This window comes from Sminthopsis crassicaudata, chromosome 2, assembly GCF_048593235.1.
Source record: "Sminthopsis crassicaudata isolate SCR6 chromosome 2, ASM4859323v1, whole genome shotgun sequence".
In the NCBI taxonomy this organism is placed as follows: domain Eukaryota; kingdom Metazoa; phylum Chordata; class Mammalia; order Dasyuromorphia; family Dasyuridae; genus Sminthopsis; species Sminthopsis crassicaudata.
The window spans coordinates 32,239,989-32,260,086 of NC_133618.1; the positions used below are offsets into that span (position 1 = coordinate 32,239,989).

Here is a 20,098-nt window from a genome sequence, read left to right on the forward strand (position 1 = left end):
TTGTCTGCATATTCCTTCAACTTTCCTGCAACAGAATGTAAGCTCCTTGAGGGCAGAGACTGTTTCAGCTTTTCTTTGTCCCTCCATAAAAAGCCTACCTTAAAGATGCAAGGCTTGCCATGTATGAAGCAATTAATAAACACTTTTTTCATTCACTCATGTATTCTTTCATAATGAATGCTTAATAAATGCTTGTTGAAGTAACTGATTTAACTTATTGCAATTAAATCAACTAATAATTGTATTAAGTTAAAAATATGAAAAACACAAAAGAGTCTTTCAAAAACCACTCTCATTTGGATTTTGTACCAAATTTTGTGTATGGGATACACTTTCAGAAAAAGAAAAAGAATGAACCAAAACACCACTATCTGATTTCTCCCCAGATTGTTGACTTTTGGTCTTCTGTACCCCAACTGTCCAGGTTCTGGGCAGAAGAAGGGGCAGGAAGGGGACTCAGAGCTGCCAAAGATATTTCCCAAAATGACTGGGAACTGGTAAAGACCGTTAGTTGATAATATTTGGCCAAAACTTTGTTAATTTGTTTAGGGGTATCAGAAAAAGGGGCTGTCATCCAATGAATGAAAGTAAGCTATCTCCACCAAAAATATGGTTTTCAAATCAGCGAGAGGGTGTCAGCTGTCAATTTAACTGAGCTCCTGACAAATGCAGCAAATATAAGAGAATGAATGGCCAATCCCCAATGAAAGTCAGAGGTAGAATCTCTCAGCACACATGAAGGTCTGAAACTCACCAGCACCAAAGGCAAAGAAAAAGCCTTTATCAGGGTACTCCTCCAAGAGGGCCTTCACTCTCTTCCCCATCCGCTCATTCCTTTTGTAGATGAGCTCCTGGCGGAAATAGCTGTCAATCTCCTGAGCAGTGATCCGCTCCTGAGGCGGCAATGTGGCATTAATAAAATTGGGAACCTGTGTGTAAAAAAAAAAAAAATCCTTAAGAGGTATGTGATTGTTAGCCTGGCTCCTTAAAGAGCAATAGTCACGGAATCAAATCCTAAGAGTGTAATGCAATATTACTGTACTCTGAGACATGTCAAATTCAAGGAATTCAAAGCATGAGATGATTTGTAGGAACTGATGCAAAATGAAGCAAGCAGAGCCAGAAGAACAATATATGCCATGATTAACAAAGAATAAATGGAAAGAACTATAAAACAATTAAACAATGCAAAATGAAGCAAGCAGAGCCAGAAAAAACAATATACACCATGATTAACAAGATAAATGGAAAGAACAACTATAAAACAATTAAAACAATGCAAAATGAAGCAAGCAGGGCCAGAAAAAAACAATATACACCATGATTAACAAGATAAATGGAAAGAACAACTATAAAACAATTAAAACAATGCAAAATGAAGCAAGCAGGGCCAGAAAAAAACAATATACACCATGATTAACAAGATAAATGGAAAGAACAACTATAAAACAATTAAAACAATGCAAAATGAAGCAAGCATAGCCAGAAAAAAACAATATACACCATGATTAACAACAAGATAAATGGAAAGAACAACTATAAAACAATTAAAACAATCCAAAATGAAGCAAGCAGGGCCAGAAGAACAACATACACCATGATTAACGATGGATAAATGGAAAGAATAACTATAAAACAAACAAAACAGTGCAAAATGAAGCAAGCAAAGCCAGAAAAACAATATACAACATGATTAACAACAAGATAAATGGAAAGAACAACTATGAAACAATTAAAACAGTGCAAAATGAAGCAAGCAGAGCCAGAAGAACAACATACACCATGATTAACTGTTATGGGCCAGAACTCTGAACTTGAAACAAAGGATTCTTACAAGGTGCTAAGCCAGCAGAATTGATATAGACAATGGTTATCTAGTTTAGCACGGTTCACTATGATTGATTTAATCTTACAACAAATAATGATTTCCTAGTGATATAATTGGTTTATACTCAGTATAGAGCATATAAGCTGGGAGCCTCAGCCAGTAGATTCAGAGAGATTCAGAGGGCAGAGAAGACAGGCGTGAGCTCAAGCTCTCGGAACCAACGAGAGAGATAGGGCTCTAAGAAAGCTAACTGGGTCCCAGGAAAGGAGACAAGGCTTTGAAAGAGACAATAAAGAATTTGGACTTTAACCCCTGACTGTTCGTGGTGATTACTGAACTAAAGTGAAGACTGCCTCAGAGACCCCAAGAAAACCAAACCAAAGAATACTACAACTAACAATGGATGAATGGAAAGAACAACTATAAAACAATTAAAACAATGCAAAATGAAGCAAGCAGAGCCAGAAGAACAATATATGCCACGATTTAACAATGGATAAGTGAAAAGAACAACTATAAAACAATTAAAAATTAATGGCTCCCACTTGACCCTAACAAAGAGAAAGGAGATTCTGTTCATTGCTTTAAAGAGGGGGGGACTACAAGTGTGGAATGATACATGCAAAATCAGACTTTTTGGATATATTGGTTAGTTTTATAGAACTTTCTTTTCTTTCTTCTTTTTTTATTCTTTATCATAAAGGATGGCTCTCTAGGAGAGAGAAGAGAGGATACAGTAAGAAAGGAGAATATAGTAAATAAATATGTGTATTATGTATACATACATCATATATATATATTAATTTAAATTTTTTTAGCATAGAACTATTTTTCCAAGGTTACATCCCTCAAAGGGACTCTCAGCTGCTAGTGATAGAACTTAGGAGCAAAGAGAGTTACAAGGGACCATAAAGAACAGAAAATCCAACTTCTTCATTTGACAAGACAATATAACCTAGATACAATATATGTGTGTAAATACCATTTTCTTGTTGCACATTAATTATTAGCTTCCGAAGGTGTAAGTAACTGGGTAGATAGACAGTAGTGCTAACAATTTACATTCACTTCCCAGTGTTCCTTCTCTGGGTATAGTTATTTCTGTCCATCATTGATCAGCTGGAAGTGAGTTGGCTCTTCTTTATGTTGAAGATTTCCACTTCCATTTGATAAATTATTTAATCCTCAGTTTCCTTTTCTGTAAAATGAGCTGAAAAAGGAAATGGCAACTACTCCAGCAGTTCTACCAAGAAAACTCCAAATGGTATCACAAAGAGTCAGACATGACTAAGCAATAATAAGATGCTGACTTAGATCAGAACTGTCTTCATTTGCAAAATAAATTTACTAATAAAATCACTATTGTGGGCTCATAAAAAAGGTTAAAGAATAAAAAATACTTAAATTTAAGAGAGACCAGGTAAAGATTTTTTCCTTTCACAAGGTGAAGCTGGGGTGGATGGAGGGGAAGTGAGTGGATTATGAATTTGGGGATTCTAATTTTCAGTCAAAAGAGAAATCTCAGAGTCAGAGCTGGGTGTCCATTGGAAAAGGGAGCACTAGTGCAGCATGCTGGGTAAGGGGAAGGCTTGGGGTGCAGACCCACCTGTGAATTATCATGGCTAAAGATGATGGAGTTGAGGTCTCCACAGTTATAATGCTTGATCAGGTCCTCTGTCGTGTAGGGGGTCTGCAGGCTTCCAGCCCGCAGGCTCTCTTGCTGTAGAAGGGTTTGATTCAAGGCAAAGATCACCTGAAAATGGCAGAGAAGATGCAAAGGAATCAGATCCAAGAACCAGTAGGTCCTAGCCCAGGGGAAGGAGAGACATGATTTGATTTTTATCATTATTATTATTAATAATTACTGTGATAATCACATTATTAGAGTATTTTATTTTTCAACATTCATCCTTGCAAAACCTTGTGTTCCAAATTTTTCCCTCTCTCCCTGACCTCCCCCCTTCCCAGAACAAGTAATCCAATACAGCTTAAACATGTGCAATTCTTCTAAATACATTTCCACATTTATCATGCTGCACAACAAAAATCAGATCAAAAGGGGAAAAAATAAGAAGAAAAAAAAAAACAAATAACAACCAAAAAGGTAAAAGACTCTATTATGATCTACATTCAGTCCCCATAGTTCTTTCCCCTTCCTCCCCAACATCACAGAACCTGCCCCTCCAGCTTTCCAGACTTGACCACAGTAAGCATGTGATAAATGTTCCACTGCAGGCCTGGGGGACTCCAAACTCCCCACACTACGTGGTGTTTTCTCCATGTACAAAGCTAGCAGTACAAAAACTAACTCTCCAGCAACCAGCCCGTACTCCGAGCCCGGCACCACGCAAGCGCTGGGGATGCAGAGAGAGGCGGACGGCAGCCTCCAGGAGGCCACCTTTGTGACAGCTGTGAGGTTGCTCCAACCCTTCCTGAAGGCCCCCATGGAGCCTCCTCTCCTCCACCCTCCCCCAAGATCTGTCCAAGGTCACGGTCATGGCTTCCATGCTGCCACGCTACCACCTTGCCCCCTTCTCCTTTGCCTTCAATGTTTCCCAACATCGGGCCTTTTGCAATAACTAATGGGAGAGACCCTATGGGAGTAACTAGATAAACCCAGATCCCCACACAGGGGTGCCCAGGTAATCGGAAAGGGCAACAACTGGGGAGCCGATGGAGGAGGGGGACAAGAGCATGCATCCCAGAATCGTCCCCAACCTGGTTGCCATGGTCACAGGAGAAGGATCTCCTGAAGGAGAATTTGAGTTGTGTTAAAGAGATGGAAGTGAGGGGCCGTACAAGAGGCAGCCCACACAATTCCTGCAAACCCTCAAGGTGTGCACCTGCCTGCCTGCGAGGTCAGAATCCCCCTAACCTGTAACCCAACCTGACCTGTCCCCAGGTAAGGCCCCCCTTCTCCTACTTACATGGAAAGTGAAATTTTCTCACCAAAAACGGGTGAATTCATGAGAAATGTCACTGAAATCCTAGGTTCAGTCCAAAACACAGCCAATGACCACCTGTGGATGTGGAAGCAGGTGGGAAGTGGAGAAAACACGAGTTCAAACCCGGCCTCAGACACTCCGAGCTGTGTGGTCCGGGAAAAGTACTTGTCTGCCTCAGTTTCCTCACAGTAAAGTGGGGATAACCACAGCACCCCTGCCAGGGCTGCGCGGGGATCACGGGAGATCATTTTGTGGTGTGGTTGCCGCCTAATACTCACACCTAAGTATTAGCTGTTATTTTCAGGATGTCCCAAAGCCCTGCGCCATTCTCTGCCCTCCTCCTCCCCGGTCTATGAGCCACAAATAAGGCTCCAATAGTACAGGACCATCGGCCCAGTGTGCCCGGAGGCAGGCTGGACCCCCGGAAAGCACCCCCCCAGCCCCAGGAAGTCCAGTGGGTCAAGTGTCTAGTAGAATGGGGCGAAATCCCACGCGCCAGGCCTCCCACAACCCACTGCGGCAGTAATGGCTCCGTTTCTTCATCTGTCAAACTATGGGATAAGACAATCTGCCAGCGCCGTCTCCTAAATTTCCTGACATTTACAAGGCCCTTTCAGGTTTATGGCCCGAGTGCCATGTCCTCGGGCGGGGCTGTCCCGCCGCCGGGGCGGACCGGCCGCAGGGTTTGCATGCGCTCCCGCACTGGATGGTCCTCTGCGGGACTTCCGCTTTCCGCGGATGGGAATGAATGGAGCAAAAATTCGTGTCCGATCTGTACGGTCAGCAGCGCAGCGCCTCTCCGCTCAGATAAGAATGGAAAGATTGAAACACTCATCCATTTTCTTTTAAAATGATGGATCCTTTGCGTTTTAAGTCCCTGTTTTCAAATACATCCCCTCCCCCACGTCATCCCCCTCCCCTCAGCTCTTGGGGTTTTACCAAGGCAGCCGGGGATACAGTGGGCGGAGTCAAGAAAACGGGTTCAAATCCGACCTCGTATTCACTGGCTGTGGGGCCCGGGTCTATCTGCCTCAGTTTCCTCAAATGTAAAATGGGGATGATAATAGCACCGAACTTCCCAGGGCGGCTGTGAGGACCAAAGGAGACAACTTTGTACAAAGCAGAGCGCGGGGTGCCAAGCACACAGTAGGCGCCACATAAATGCTTCCTCCCTCCCCCCACTTCCCTGCCGCGCCTCTCTGCTTCCTCCCCCTGGAACACGTCTGTCTCCCCCTTGGGGACCCCGGGACTTCTCCCAGCTCTGACCCCAAGCCCTGGAGGCCAGGCGCGGTTCCGATGGGGGAGCTCGTGCCTCCGGACCCGCGGGCCGCCTCTGGCCCTTCCGCAGTGGGCGCCGCGGCCTGGCCACAAGTCCAGCCCCCGCTTCTTTACCAGGGAGGAAACCGAGCGTGACTGGCCCGGACCTCGGAGGCCTCCGAGGGGAGGCAAGGAAGGCCGGAGAGGCCGGCCCATCCCCCACAGCGCTGAGGCGCTGTACCTCCATTTTACAGAAACTGAGTCTGGGCAGGGGAAGAGGTCAGGCTGCGGCCCGGGCGGGGCCGGGGTCCTCCAAACGGGGAGCAGCGCCAGGCCAGGCCGGGAGCGCCCAACCCCCCTTTCCCTCAGCCTCCCCTCCCGCACACTCCCCTCTCCCCTCTCCCTTCTCTTCCTTTCCCTTTGTGGCCTGGAAAAAATCGATTAAGCCCCAGTGCCGGGGCCACAGGGGCCCGGGATCCGGCTGCGGGAGGGGCCGCGGGCCTTCGGGCAGATGCCTTTTTGTGCCGGACAAAGCCCCCCCTGCGGGCCCTCCCCCCGCAGGCAGCTTTCATCCCCCTCACATCAAAGCGCTGCTCTGCATATGAAAGGGGCGGGAGCCCCCGGCCACCCCACAAAGGGGCTCACATCTGTTCCCTCCGCCTGGGGGGGGCGGGCTTTCTCTCCCTTTCTCTCCCCCCTGGCTCCCTGCGGAGTCCCCCATTCAAGCCCCCAGAAGGGCCGTTTGGGGGGGGGAGGGCCTCCACGTGGGCCTTAAAGACCCTTCGGGACTGCAGGCTCAGGCTTTTAAAGCACCTGGAGAACGGGGCGTTCGCTGGAGGCCGGGCTCCCTCTTCCGGGCCAAGTCTCTGGGCCCCCTCCCCTTAACCCTGGAGAAGACCCCTCCCCCCCCAGCCACCCTAGAGCCGAGGTCAGTGGTCCCCTTTTTGTCATGGTAATGGCGCCGAGCCATTCTCAGACCGGGCTGGGAGACCTCCAGCCCTGGAAGCTGGGGCCCCCCTTCCCGAGAGGGGCTCCTCTCCCACCCCGACCCGCACTTTCTCTTCCACGAGAAACCTGGGAAAGGAGGGCAGGAGGGGTCACAAATGTGGAGCCCCGGCCCGAGGTCAGGGAGAGCCGGGAAGCCCTGAAGAGCCTGAGGGACCCCTGACAGTCCGGGGCACAAGCCCCCTGAAAACGTGGAAAGCACATGGGAGAAGCGGGACTTGGCTCTCCTTCCCCACTTTGCCAGCTGGGGAAACTGAGGCTGAGCCAGGTGAGGGCCAAGCTATCCCACCTATGTCGATATTGGACTCGGCCATCGTTGCCCTAGATCTGGCCTTTACAATGGAGCCTTGGTCAGATCTCATTTTCCTCATCTGGTGATAGATAAAAATGCAAATAAACATAAATGAGCAAGCAAATGAATGAATGAATGAGAAAATAAATAAAAATGAATGAATGAGTGAATAAACTTTTAAATAATAAATAAATAAGGGGAATGGGTGGTGTTTGGACTAAATGAGCTCCAGAATCACTTTCAGCTCCAGATCTGGAAGCCTGTGATCCACCTGCCTCTAACCCCTGCATTGTACAAATAAGGGAGGTAAAGATCAAGAAAAATCACACAGCTAGTAAGCTAAAGTGGCAGTCAGAACTCGAAGCCAGCACTCTGTCCTTTGAACTATGAACCCACCCATAAGAACTAGAAAATAATTGGTCTAAGATTCCACTGGAAGAAGACATTGGGAGGGAGGAGACACAGGCTGGAGAAAATCCAAGCCAAACTCTAAACCAGTCCTACCACCAATAATGAGATTTTTATACCGACAAAGCACTGGAAATCTTAATTTTATGTGTGTGTGTGTGTGTGTGTGTGTGTGTGTGTGTGTGTGTGCATACATATGTATGCATATGAACATACTTATGTGTATATATATATATATGTAAGTATGTATATATGTATTGTACACACATACACAGTACAGCCCAATTTCCTTAAATAAATATATATATGTATATACTCCTACAGCTCAGTTCTCTCATATTCTTCCTCTCAAAAAAAGACAAAATTATTTTCTGTTCTTGGATCCAAGAATCCAGGAAATCACAATTCTAATTCAGGTTAGGTCTCATGACCCCAGGTTAATCACATTTTTTTCCTCGTCTGTAAAATGGTCAAAAGTGGACAACCTGGGGGCCCATTAAGGCCTCATTTCCCAGACTTGCAAGGCCATCGCTTGAAATACCTTGACAACAGGTTACAAATTACAGTCCAAAAGGTCCTGGACTAAGGACTGGGTTCCATGGGAAGTCGATAGTTTCTAGGGGGAAATGTTGATGATAGAGGGTTCTATGTGGGCATTTCAGTCTCCCTCCTCTTCCTGGGATCTCCTGATACATTTCTCCTTTTCTTCCCTTCCATGAAGAAAAAGGTCCAGATTCATATCCTATGATAAGCCTTTCAGCGAGCATGGAAACCCTAAGGGGCTCTTTCTCCTGGTGGAACAATGATGGAAGGCAAGATAGTTTTGGAACCCAGGGACCTGGATTCAAATCACAACACGTGGGGGCAGAAAGGGGGAGTCACCACAGTGCTGGTCTTGGACTTAGCAAGACCCCAGGTAACTCATTCAATCCTTTCTACCTTGATTTCTTTATTTGTCAGAATGATAACTTGTACTTCCCAGAGGAAATTATGAGGATCAAGTAATATATTTGTAAAGCTTTTTTTGTCTTGATGTACTAATTTCATCTGTGTTTTTTTTTTAAATCAGGACAATATTTGCCTTTTTCCAATTATATGGCATCTTTCCCAATCCCCATAATCTTTCAGATATTGCTGACAGCAATCACATCTGCCAGTTTTTTCAATATCCAAAAGTGCAATTCATCTGAGCCAAGTGATGTAGGGATTCAACAAAGGCAATTAGATGCTCTGTTATGATCCCCTTATCTAACTCCTAATCCGTATTTTAGCCATCATCTTTGTTTTGTCCAGATCAAGCCAAACATTATTCCCCTTGGCAAAGAAAACAGAAACAAAATAAGACTTGGACAATCTACCAACTAAAGTATTTAATAAGCAACTTCCCAGAGAACTATTCCATAAAACAAAAAGTATTTTTAAAGACTAAAAAAAATTTAAAGCATAATGAGAAATATATCGGAAAAAAATGCAAGGTACATACTTAGGGAGCCTCCCAATTCTGCCAAGGAATTAGATGGGGGGTCTTTCTTCAAGCCATGCTTGTTCTTTACAGCAGTTTACACACTGATATTAAACATTTTTAATATGCCTTTATAACATTTTTGATTTTTTCATGATTGTTCTTTTGTTGATATTGGTATTTTTACTTCCATATTACTTGATGCTGATTTAAAGGGTCTTTTTTTCATGATTGTTCTTTCCATTTATAAAGTTGTAGTCATTGTGCATATTATTGTATTGGCTCTACTTACTTCATTCTGCATCAGTCATCATCTCTATATGTGTGTGTGTGCATAGATATAGATATAGATATATTTAAATCAAAGGAGATTAGTATTCCCTCATTATATGTCTGTTTAAACAACTCCCTTTTTTTCTTCTCACTGGAATCATATACTTTTGTGTCTTCAGAATTTCATTCTAGACTTTTTCTCACTTTTTGGGGAAACTTCACCAGCAGAACATTAATCCGTGGAATTTACCTGGTTCACAATCTAATTGGGGGTTCAACAAGCAAACAAATACATTCAAAAAAAGCTGTGTTCAGGATAAAGTGGAAATGATTAAGAGAGGAAAGGCACTAGAATTAAGAAGGATTGGGGATACCTTTTCTCAAGGGACTCACAATCTAATTGGGGAGACAAGCAAACAAATATGAACAAACAAGCTGGATATAGGATAAAGTGGATAATTAAGAGAGAGAAAGTACCAGAAGTAAGAGATGTTGGGGAAGGTTTCATGTAAAAGATAGAATTTTAGTTGGAACTTTAAAAAAAAAGCCAGATAGAAATTAAAAAGGAACAGTTTAGTACAACATTATGAAAAATTCCCAGTAATAAAAGTTAACCAAAAGTACAATGGCCTACCCTAAGAAAGGGGTCTTCCATCATTGGAACAATGGCTGGATGAACATTTGTTGGGTTCAATTGGTATTACCAAACTGATTTTGAGTGTTTCTGCAGTGAGTGTTGGTTCTGACTCAATTCATTGCAATTCTGTTCACACAGAGTTCTTCCAGCTTATGTTGGTCAGCCTAGGAGAGTGAGCAGCAATCTCCAGCCAGGCATGTTGAACTAGCCATGGGAATATCAGAAAACTTACATCAACATATGAGTTTTCTCCAATTCCTAAGATTTCAATTACCTTATCAAAAATACTTTGGGGATGGAGTGTAAAACATGACCCAAGTTCTCTGGGAGAGCAGCTTGAGGGAGTTCCATCAATCCCACCTATCTAGGGCCAGTCTGAAGACAAAGGCCCCCCAAAGTGCCTGGGATGGCTGGGCCAAGGCCTTCCCTTCCCCCAGTGCACTAGGACCACGGTTCACAAAGTTTCTCCATTCTTATTTCTCAGCCACCTTCATGGATCCGGCCACTGAAGTCAGGTAGAGTGAGAAAAACCTAGGAAGCCAAGGACATCTTCAAAGGGGATGGAAAATGTTTGGAAATCCAAGAAAAAGTCACCCACCGCCGGAGAGCCCCAGATACCTGATTTTGGCAGGCTGAGGAAGCCGGGCCAGCTCATCTGCTCTGTGGCTACACTGAAGTTGCCTTAGGATCAGACTCCTGTGTCCAAGAAATCATGGATTCCCTGCTGAGTTCAAATCTAGCCTCAGACACTTACTACCTGTGTGATCCTGGCAAATCACTTAACCTCTGCCTCTGTTCCCTCATCTGTAAAATGGGTGTACAAAAAAGCACCTAACTCCCACAGTTATTATGAGGATAAATTAGTTTATACATATTTTGCAAAGTATAAAGCAATATTTATATTTATATAATATTAATTCTATTATTATTCTACTTTACTTTGTCACTTTAGAAACCTTCATCTAATTAATGGACCTATCTGTACCTGCTCTGATCATTTAATTAATCTCTCTGTCAATCCTGCAAAATGATACTAACATGACTTCTAACCATCTCAATCAGCTTTGCTGGCTCCCTAGTGCTTCTGAGATAAAATCTAAATTCTTGTACGTGGCTCCTTCCAGTCTCACTGGACTCGACACCTCTCAGAGCCTCAGTTTCCACACCCAATCCATTCAGCCCCACTAACTACTCCTTTTCCTCCCTTTTTGGACACACTTTGAGAAGGCCATTTTCAAACAGTCATTTCTTAGAGCCCAGGACCATTTCATTATATTCACGCACCATGACTGGTTGATCAGCAGTGGGAATGGGCCCTTGAGTGACCGCTGCCCAGTTATTGAGGAGATGGAGAATGTCCAGAAAGCAGCTACGATGGGGATGGGGTGAAGGACTAGAAATGGTACTGTGATTTAGGAAATGACACTCTCAGAGAAACTGAGAAGAGCTGCGTGAGCTGACAAAAAGTGAAATGAGCAGAACCTGAAAGGGGGGAAAAGACAACAAAAACACTATAAACACAAACAAGTTGGAAAGAATTCTGACCCATTCAATGACCAACCACAAATCCAGAGGACCCATCCCCTTACAAATGATGTATTCAGAATGCAAAATGAACTCTATTTCTTTTGAACTTGGCCAATGTGGAAATTTATTTTTCTTGATACATCGTTGTTTACAAGGGTTTTGATTTTCTCCCCTGCTCCATAGGGGAAGAAAAAAATTATTTTAAATAGAAAAAAACTCTTGCAAATTTAGATGCAGAGTTTTTTGTCAGCCAATAATCTTATTCTCAGAATGTTTTTTAAAGACACCCCCCAAAAAAAAGATACCTATCATTCTCAGCCTCGTTTGTTTCTTATTTTAGATTTTATTGAGAAGTGTCATTCACAGAGATGAGTTGTTATAAATGGAATAAATCTTGTAAGTGGGGCAGCTAGATAGCACAGTGGAAAGATCACCAGCTCTGAAGAAAGGAGAACCTGAGTTCAAATAATCCCCAAACATTTAATACTTTTAGCTATGTGATTCTGGGCAAGTCAAGTAACCTTGCCAAAAAAAAATAAGTCTTATAAGTATGTTTAATAAAACCAAGTCCATAGGCTTTCCCAAACAGTCAAAAGGGCCCAGGACACACAAAAAGTTAATTTCTGCTGTGTTATGAAAAAAAAAACAAATATCAAAGAATTTCCCAGGTGTCAGATGGCAAATCAGTAGAAAAACAGGGCTGGTCCAGCATCCTTTCCACTATAGGATACTCAAATCATTACACAGATTTGCTGAAATTAACCCAGACAGACAGAGATCACAGCCAGAAACACCAAATGTCCTTCCTGGAACCCTTTAGGAGCAGTTCTTTTCCCCTGATTGAAAATACCAATGCTATCCATTTTAGGAAGTATCCCAAGAAACAAGTGTTTCCTTCCATTTACACCCAGCACACCAAAGCACAGCATAACCAGTGTTCTGGGAAAGTCCACAGAGGGGCAAGAAGTGCTATAAAAATAGAGACTGCTGGCATCCATTCTACGGCACCTAAAATGACCTTGAGGAGATTGGGAAATCTTGGCTGAGAGACAGGGCAGCTGTCATGAATCCCGTAATAAATCAGGATCAATCCTGTCTACTTCCCTTTGATCAGCATCTCGCCCTTCCCAATTATTTCTTTCCATCAGAACCATTCATAATAGCCCAATCTTTGTCGGATACAATTCCTAGGACCCCACCTTAAAACAAATCAACAATTCGACAATATGACTGCTTCAGCCAGCAAATATTTAAGCACCCACTGGAGTCCTGTGGGGGGGGGAGAATGATGAATGGCCCCCTGTGGGGTACTCGGGCTAGGAAGAAGAGGAAACTTGGAAATTCTCGTGACCATCCATGCACTCACTGTACCTAGATATAATGAGAGTTATTCATCGAGAGCACCAGGGGGAAGTAGGCTCCGTGTAAAGAGAGATTCTGCTGTGGAACAGACTGGGGAAATGGGAGTTGGTATCCCACCTCTGACACCAGTTAGGTGACCACTAAAAATCATGTAAATTCTCTATTGTTAAATGGAAATAATACCTACCATAAACATGCTTAGAACACACCCTGGAGAAAACATTTTGGGAGGCTGGGGGAAGAAAAGATCCAAGGAAAATACACCTGGCCCACAACCTGAGTGTAATACCCACCTAGAACAAGGTTACTGGGAAGCTCAAGTTACATCATGTACATAAAGCATTTTAATGGTGCCTATGATTTCATTGTTACAAGAAATCCCCCCACCATCTTGTTTGCTGTATAAATCACCTGAAGCAATGGATAATTAAGTAAATTGCCCCCTGACTACAAGAGAGAAGTGGGACTGACTCCATTAGCCACTCTGCCATGCTGCCCCTCTCTTGAAGACCTCCTAAAGCTTGATGTAAAAGGTCCAGCTCCTGAGGATCCCACAAGGCAAAAAGCAAAATTGGTCTCATAAACTCTGCTCAGTCTTTAATCATGAAGGAAAGACAATGATTCTCTTTAGAATCACACCTGGGTGCAAATCTAGACTTTACCAATTAGTATCTGAGTGATCTTAGGCAAAGTAGATTCCCTATGAGTCTCGGTTTCCTCATCTCTAAAATGGGTAGGAGGGCAAGGTTGGGATGAATGTCCCTTCCCAGTCTAAATCTATCATCCTAAGCTCCCGTCCCAAAGCAGTATAAACACTTAAGCAATATTCAACAAACCAGGGGCTTGAGAAATGCCCTCTTTTATCTAGTGTCCAATGGCCCAAATTCCACCTTGGCAGTCCCTTTTCATTTGAAACTTTTTGTCAAAGACTTCAATTTTCAAATTTTCAAAAATTCAAATTTGAATCAAATTTTCAAAGGTTCTGTCTTTTCACATCATGTCTTTCCATTTTTCTGGTTTCAAAGACGATTCTAGGCCCCAGGACTAAACTTTTTTTTTTAAATTCTGGGTGTACATGTCAGAAAAAGGGGCAGGGAGTGGAGACCGGAGGTATCCAGTATGACACCTTGCACCCTACTCTAGGATATGGCATTTGGCTTGGGGCCCATGAACTGTAACAACATACATGAATGTATTTCCTAGAACTGGCTTCCCTTGTCATTCTTTGCATTGCATTTTTGCACTGAACATTGTTCCCAGAAGGGGTTTCGAGGCTCCAGCAAGATGTCAGTGACTCCATGATACATCCAAGATTAAAAATCTAGAAGCCATAGCTACTTACCTGGGGGGAAGCTCTAAATTTTAGCGCCATCTATTGGCAAGAATAATCCATAACAAATTAATACCTGTTGGCTGGCCCGGAAAGTTGCCCTGAGCCTGGATCCCTATCCCTGGTCTGTTCTAGCAGTAGAAACTTGGGTCCTATGACTCCAACCTGGAGGATGATGGCTTCCCTAATACCCAAGAATAAGAGACCATCTCCAAAAAGACAAGAGCATACATCCCAGAATGGTCCCTAACCTGGTTGCCATGGTCACAGCCACACCAATTGCCATGGTTACAAACACACTAGTCTCCATGGTTGCAGCACTCTCCTAAACCTGCTGACCTGTAGGCATCTCTGGCTCCTGAGGAACTAGGGTTTGGGACCTCGCCAGTGAGGAGTTCCCAAGCCACTCCAGGTCAGGTCTCACAGCAGAGGGATGGGGGAAAATCTGCAATCTGACATTTCAACTGGTCTTTAGGATGATATATAAAAACAGCTGATTCATTAGTGCCCAATCCATCACTTAAGGTCAAGGTTGGAATCTGCGCCCCTTCAAAGAGATGGACAATAGAGATTTAATCCCCCTTCCCAGGTCTATTCCAGACCATATAATTACTCAGATCATATCTAAAAAAAGTGCTTTGCAAACATTTAATTTTATTCAGGAGGCCAAAAGGAAACCCTGGGATTGAGGGAAGAGTTCAGTATAAGTGTGTATATGAGATAAAGCAGTGAATCCTCTGCCCACGTCTAGAAATCATCTGGGACCCCCGTGTGCTCTCCAGGTAAAGAGCCTTGTCCTTCCTCATCCACTCTCACAAGCAGCCAATTCTGAAACATTGGAAACTTTCAATTTAAGATGCAGGAGGCAACTTTCAATGCACTCCTGGGCACACACACTTCCCAAGAAGGGAAACAGCAGAAAATATTTACGATGGCACTTTATATACTGGAAACATGCGCCTCCCCCCCCAAAAAAAAGGAACAAAAATGGGATGGAATTGGCCCGATTAGGAAGTGGCCTAAGCAAACTGAAGTTGCATGAATGCATGAATGAATGTACATTTATTAAGCACTCGGCTGAACACTGGACCAAGCTCTGGGGACCAAGCAAGACAGCCTTCACTTTTTAGAAAGTAAGGGGATAATAAGGAAATATAATAGTAAGACAATATACAAGGAGGGAAGATTTAGAGGAGACAGAGAGAATAGAGATTTGAGTCACAGGACAAGCATTAGGTTGTTTTGATTTAATGACATTATTGGAGTTAGGGGGTGGAAGCCCATGGAGACTCGATGGGGCTGGAGGAGCAAACAACTGCAAGGTGACTACAGAGACTCTGATGGGATTCAAATCCTTCCTAGCTATGGGACTTTACCTCAGTTTCCCCATCTATACAGTGAGGATAATAATAGCATCTACCTCTCAGGGTTGTTGTGAGAAGCAAATAAGATCACACATGTACAGTACTTTCTGTGTGCTCTATAAATGCTATCATAACAAATTATTATAAAATATATAAATTGTTGCTATCCAATTCAAGGGATCCCAAAAGCAAAAGCTGATGAAAATTAGGACTAAAGAGATAAACTAACAATGATCCATCTAGAGATAAGAATAGAACTTGTGATTTCTGGGAACTGATGAAATCGCCAAACAAGCCAGTAAAGAGGAAAAGGAAAAGGGGGCCCTGGATAGAATGCACTCACTCCGTGGGTGTGATGGGAAGAGCCATTGGAGGAAGCTGAGGAGATCCCAGATTGGTAGGAAGGAAACCAGAGAAAGGAATGCCTGCAGACAGGTAAAAGAGGAGGGTCTCTTTGATGTGCTCCATGCTCCCAGCTACCTCCAACCAGTATAGGGCATCTGTGGATAAAATTCAAGCCCCCAAGGGCTTCGTGGTCAAATGAGACTAAGGAAGCAGTCAGTCATGAGCCTGACATAACTGACTTGATTGATCCAGAAAAATGCCAGGGGCAGAAGGGACCATTCTCAAAAATGATCAGAATCTTTTCTTAAAAAGCAAAAACAAAAGCAAAATCCCCAAAATGAGATAACAGTTATTTCATCCCAGCCACAATTCACATCAACCAACTGGACTCCCTCACTCCAAACTTCCTCCATCTCTTCCCAAAGCAGATCCTTAGTGATAAGAAGCATTAAAAAGAAAAATGGCAGCATTGGAAGGAAACAATCTTCTCTTGGTATGCAATGGTCGAAAGAGGAAGGCATTTATAAAATTATTTCCCAGGTTTGATAGGTACTTAATTCAATTTTTTTAATGTTAAACATATACAATTCTTTATATATATTTCCACAATTATCATGCTGAACAAGAAAAATCAGATTTAAAAAAAGGAAAAAAATGAGAAAGAAAACAAAAAGCAAGCAAACAACAACAAAAAGAGTGAAAATACTATGTTGTGATGCACACTCAGTCCCCACATCTGGGTGCAGATGGCTCTCTCCATGACAAGACCCCTGGAATTGGCCTGAATCCCCTTGCTGTTGAAGAGAGCCATGTCCATCAGAATTGATCATTGTATAATATGATTTAATTCAATTTTTTCAAAAAAAAAAAAAAGAGGGATAGCTGATTGGAGTCAGGAGGGCCAAAGTTCAAATATGACCTCAGACACTTAACAGCTGTGTGACCTTAAGCAAGTCAGTCAACCCTGATTAACTAAAAAAAATTTGCTATAGTGGATAAAGAGCGAGTCTTAAAGTCAGAAAGACCTGGATTCAAGCACTGCCACTGATCTCCATTGATTGGGGGATGCTGGGAAAGTACGATCTCTCACAAGGTAACCAGTCTGCAATAATGGAGGGAGTATCCTCACCTGGAGTGCTTTGTACCAATGAAATCACAATATCCAATTCCTATCGGCTGAAAACCCTAACTATATTTTGGGCATGTCCAAAAAAAAAAAAACACCTATGTATTATTACACTGCAGAAGTTGGGGCAGAGCATAATAAACCCAGAGCCATAACCAGATCTACTGTACCTTGGGCAAATTCAGGTGAAGGATGCAGGGACTCCAACAGAATACAAAAGATAGGCCTATTGGGAAAAGAGATGGGAAGGGAAAGTAGAAAGGTAGGGCAGGAAAGTCCAGAAATCTATACCCACCATGAGTACAGTCATGGCGAGGGACAGCCCATCACCAGAGAATTCTAACCTAACAGTGGTTAGGATAGAACGCAGCCCAACACAGGGGATCCATGGGGCAGACACCCAGGAAATAAGGAGAAATTCATTGTTGTAGGAAGGAGTCGTGTCCCTGACAATGTCTATAACCTGAGGCAGAGCCATGTATCCCATACTAGTGAGAGCTCTTGATAAAACAGATATATTAACTTAGTTTGAAGTATCCTGAACTATACCATTCAGGAAGGATGGCATTTGGACTGGATTTTTTTAATCCATTAAACACTCTGTGTGTGTGTGTGTATGTGTGTGTGTGTATGCACACAGATATATGAAATCTATTAAACTATATAGATACACACATGTATATATATATATGTATACATACACACATTATATATGTACATATATATATTACATATATTATATATATAATATTTGTTCTCTACCAATAAAAGTACAGGTCCCAAATCTGCCCCATATGCATATATACATCCATGCACACTATATTATGTAACACATACACACACACTCAACATTAAACAGCACTGAATGATGGCCTGGAACCAATTCTCTCATTTCACATAATTCTATACGCAAATCATGAAAATTAAAATACACGTGACCACTTCAGGGATTCCTAATTTGCCCTCATTTGGACCTGGCCGTATCTGAACTCAATCTTAAATCCTGGAATCAATGATAATTATTACTTCACACCAACATAATTCTTACCTGAGAAAAATTCAGACAAATCATAATTAAAATATTCAGAAGTTCATCATTTGCCCTCATTTAGATATGGCTGTATTTGAACTCGGAATCAATGCCAATTACTATTTCCCACCAATATTAACTCTTACTTGAGAAAAGTTCAGTCCATTCAGACAAATCATAAGAATTAAAATATTCAGAGGTTCATCATTTCCCCTCATTTGGACCTGGCCGTATCTGAACTCAATCTTAAATCCTGGAACCAATGACAATTATTACCTCACACCAACATAACTCTTACCTGAGAAAAGTTCAGCCCATTCAGAGGATGACACTGCTCCTCGACTTTCTCTACCGCCCCGGTCCGTTTCCTGAGGCGCTCGGCCTCCTGGGCAAGGTAGAGATCCAGCACCGGCACCCCCCGGGACTTAATGTCCACTTCGGTCAGGGAATTCACCATCAGCATCACCCACACAGGCCTCTTCCTCTCCCAGTTCCCCGCGATGGCGTTGAACAGGTAGTCAGCATAGAGGCCCTTCCCGCGCTGATCTGGGGTCATCCACGAGGGCATCATCAGCTTCACATAGTCCAGGTGGCGCTTGAGCCGGCAGTAGATGTCCTGGGGCAGCACATCCTGGAGGTTCTCACCCTGCGGTAGCATTTGGCAGCTGGTGAGGGCCGAGATGGTGTAAGGGTCCGTGAGGTCCAGCTCAAAGTACACGATGCTGCTCTGCTGGAAGGCCGCCTTGGAGTTCTCGGGAATGAAGTCCCAGACCCGCGTGTAGGGCACATGAATCGTACCAAAGAAGTATGAGGGCGGGTCTCTCTTGATAGTCCATAAGAAAGAGTTCAATTCACTCTGCTAAAAGGCAAGGGAAACAGCAAAGTCAATGTGGAGAGCCACTGATAGGCAGAGAGAACCCTTCAAAGAAAAGTGCATTTAAACAAAAATAACTGGGGGGGGGGGGGAGCGGAAACTACTGTGATGGGTATGATAATCATACTTGACATCATCTAGCACATTCTCTCATCAAATCCAACAGCCCAGGAAGAACGGGCTCTTATGGTCCCCACTTTCCTGATGAGCAAACTGAAGGAAAAGTAAAATTGTTCAGTTCTTTCAATTATGATTCCTTGTGGCCCCGTTTGGAGGGCAGAGATACTGGAGTTTTTGCTAATTAGCCAATCAATCAACAAGTGTTGCCCACTGTTTTCCAAGTGCATTTCAACATTCATCTACATTAAATTTGCATAGGGCCAGGAGAAAAAGATGGCAGAAGGGTCAGTTTCAAGTCTTCTTCTTGTCCACACCTAGTAGTTCACACGCAAAGAGCTACCTAAATTACTAATAAGACCCTTGAATGAAAACAGCAGCAAAGCATTCACCCATATACACACACACACATATAAGTACTTACAAAAAAAGTCAATTGGCTGAGAAGCAAAAAATGTGCGTCAAAAAAGTCCCACAGTATAAACAACAATTTATTGGTGATTAAAAATTAAGCTGTCTGAAAGTATAATAAATTATCTATTGCCTTTGAGTAATCCAAAGCTTTTGACTCAGTTCTGCACTCATGGCTCATTCATGTATAAAGATACTAATAATGATGTCAACATGAAAAACTATTTTCTGCCACCTTCTATAAAACATGACATCTTTCTGAAAAACCATTTAATCCTATTACAGCTCTGACTAGACTCAAAAACATTTTTTCTCTTTTAAATAGAACCAAATATGGCTTTTAAATTAAAGGAAGCAGATCAAAACATTAACAACTTAATGACAATTATTTTCCACCAAAAAGCAAATTGAACAGAACCTTCATCCTCTGGGATCTTTCTCCAAAGACATAAAATAGTCATTGGATTCAAGAATTTTGTGTTCAAATAAATGTTAGTGACTAAAA

At 42.9% G+C, this 20,098-nt stretch overlaps 1 protein-coding gene across 3 annotated transcripts in view; it reads right to left on the reverse strand.

Annotated features, from left to right (window-relative positions):
• Positions 1-20,098, reverse strand: part of TRABD2A (TraB domain containing 2A) — a 51,204-nt gene that overhangs the window by 23,802 nt on the left and 7,304 nt on the right. For all 3 annotated transcript variants that reach the window (XR_012485773.1, XM_074285608.1, XM_074285607.1), the window contains exons 2-4: positions 18,490-19,050; positions 3,435-3,581; positions 755-929 (exon numbers count right to left, since the gene is read on the reverse strand). Coding sequence is in view for 2 of the 3 variants with exons in the window: in XM_074285608.1 (XP_074141709.1) it covers positions 755-929; positions 3,435-3,581; positions 18,490-19,050 (883 nt within the window). In the remaining variant the exon portion in view is untranslated. The remainder of the gene's footprint in view (positions 1-754; positions 930-3,434; positions 3,582-18,489; positions 19,051-20,098) is intronic.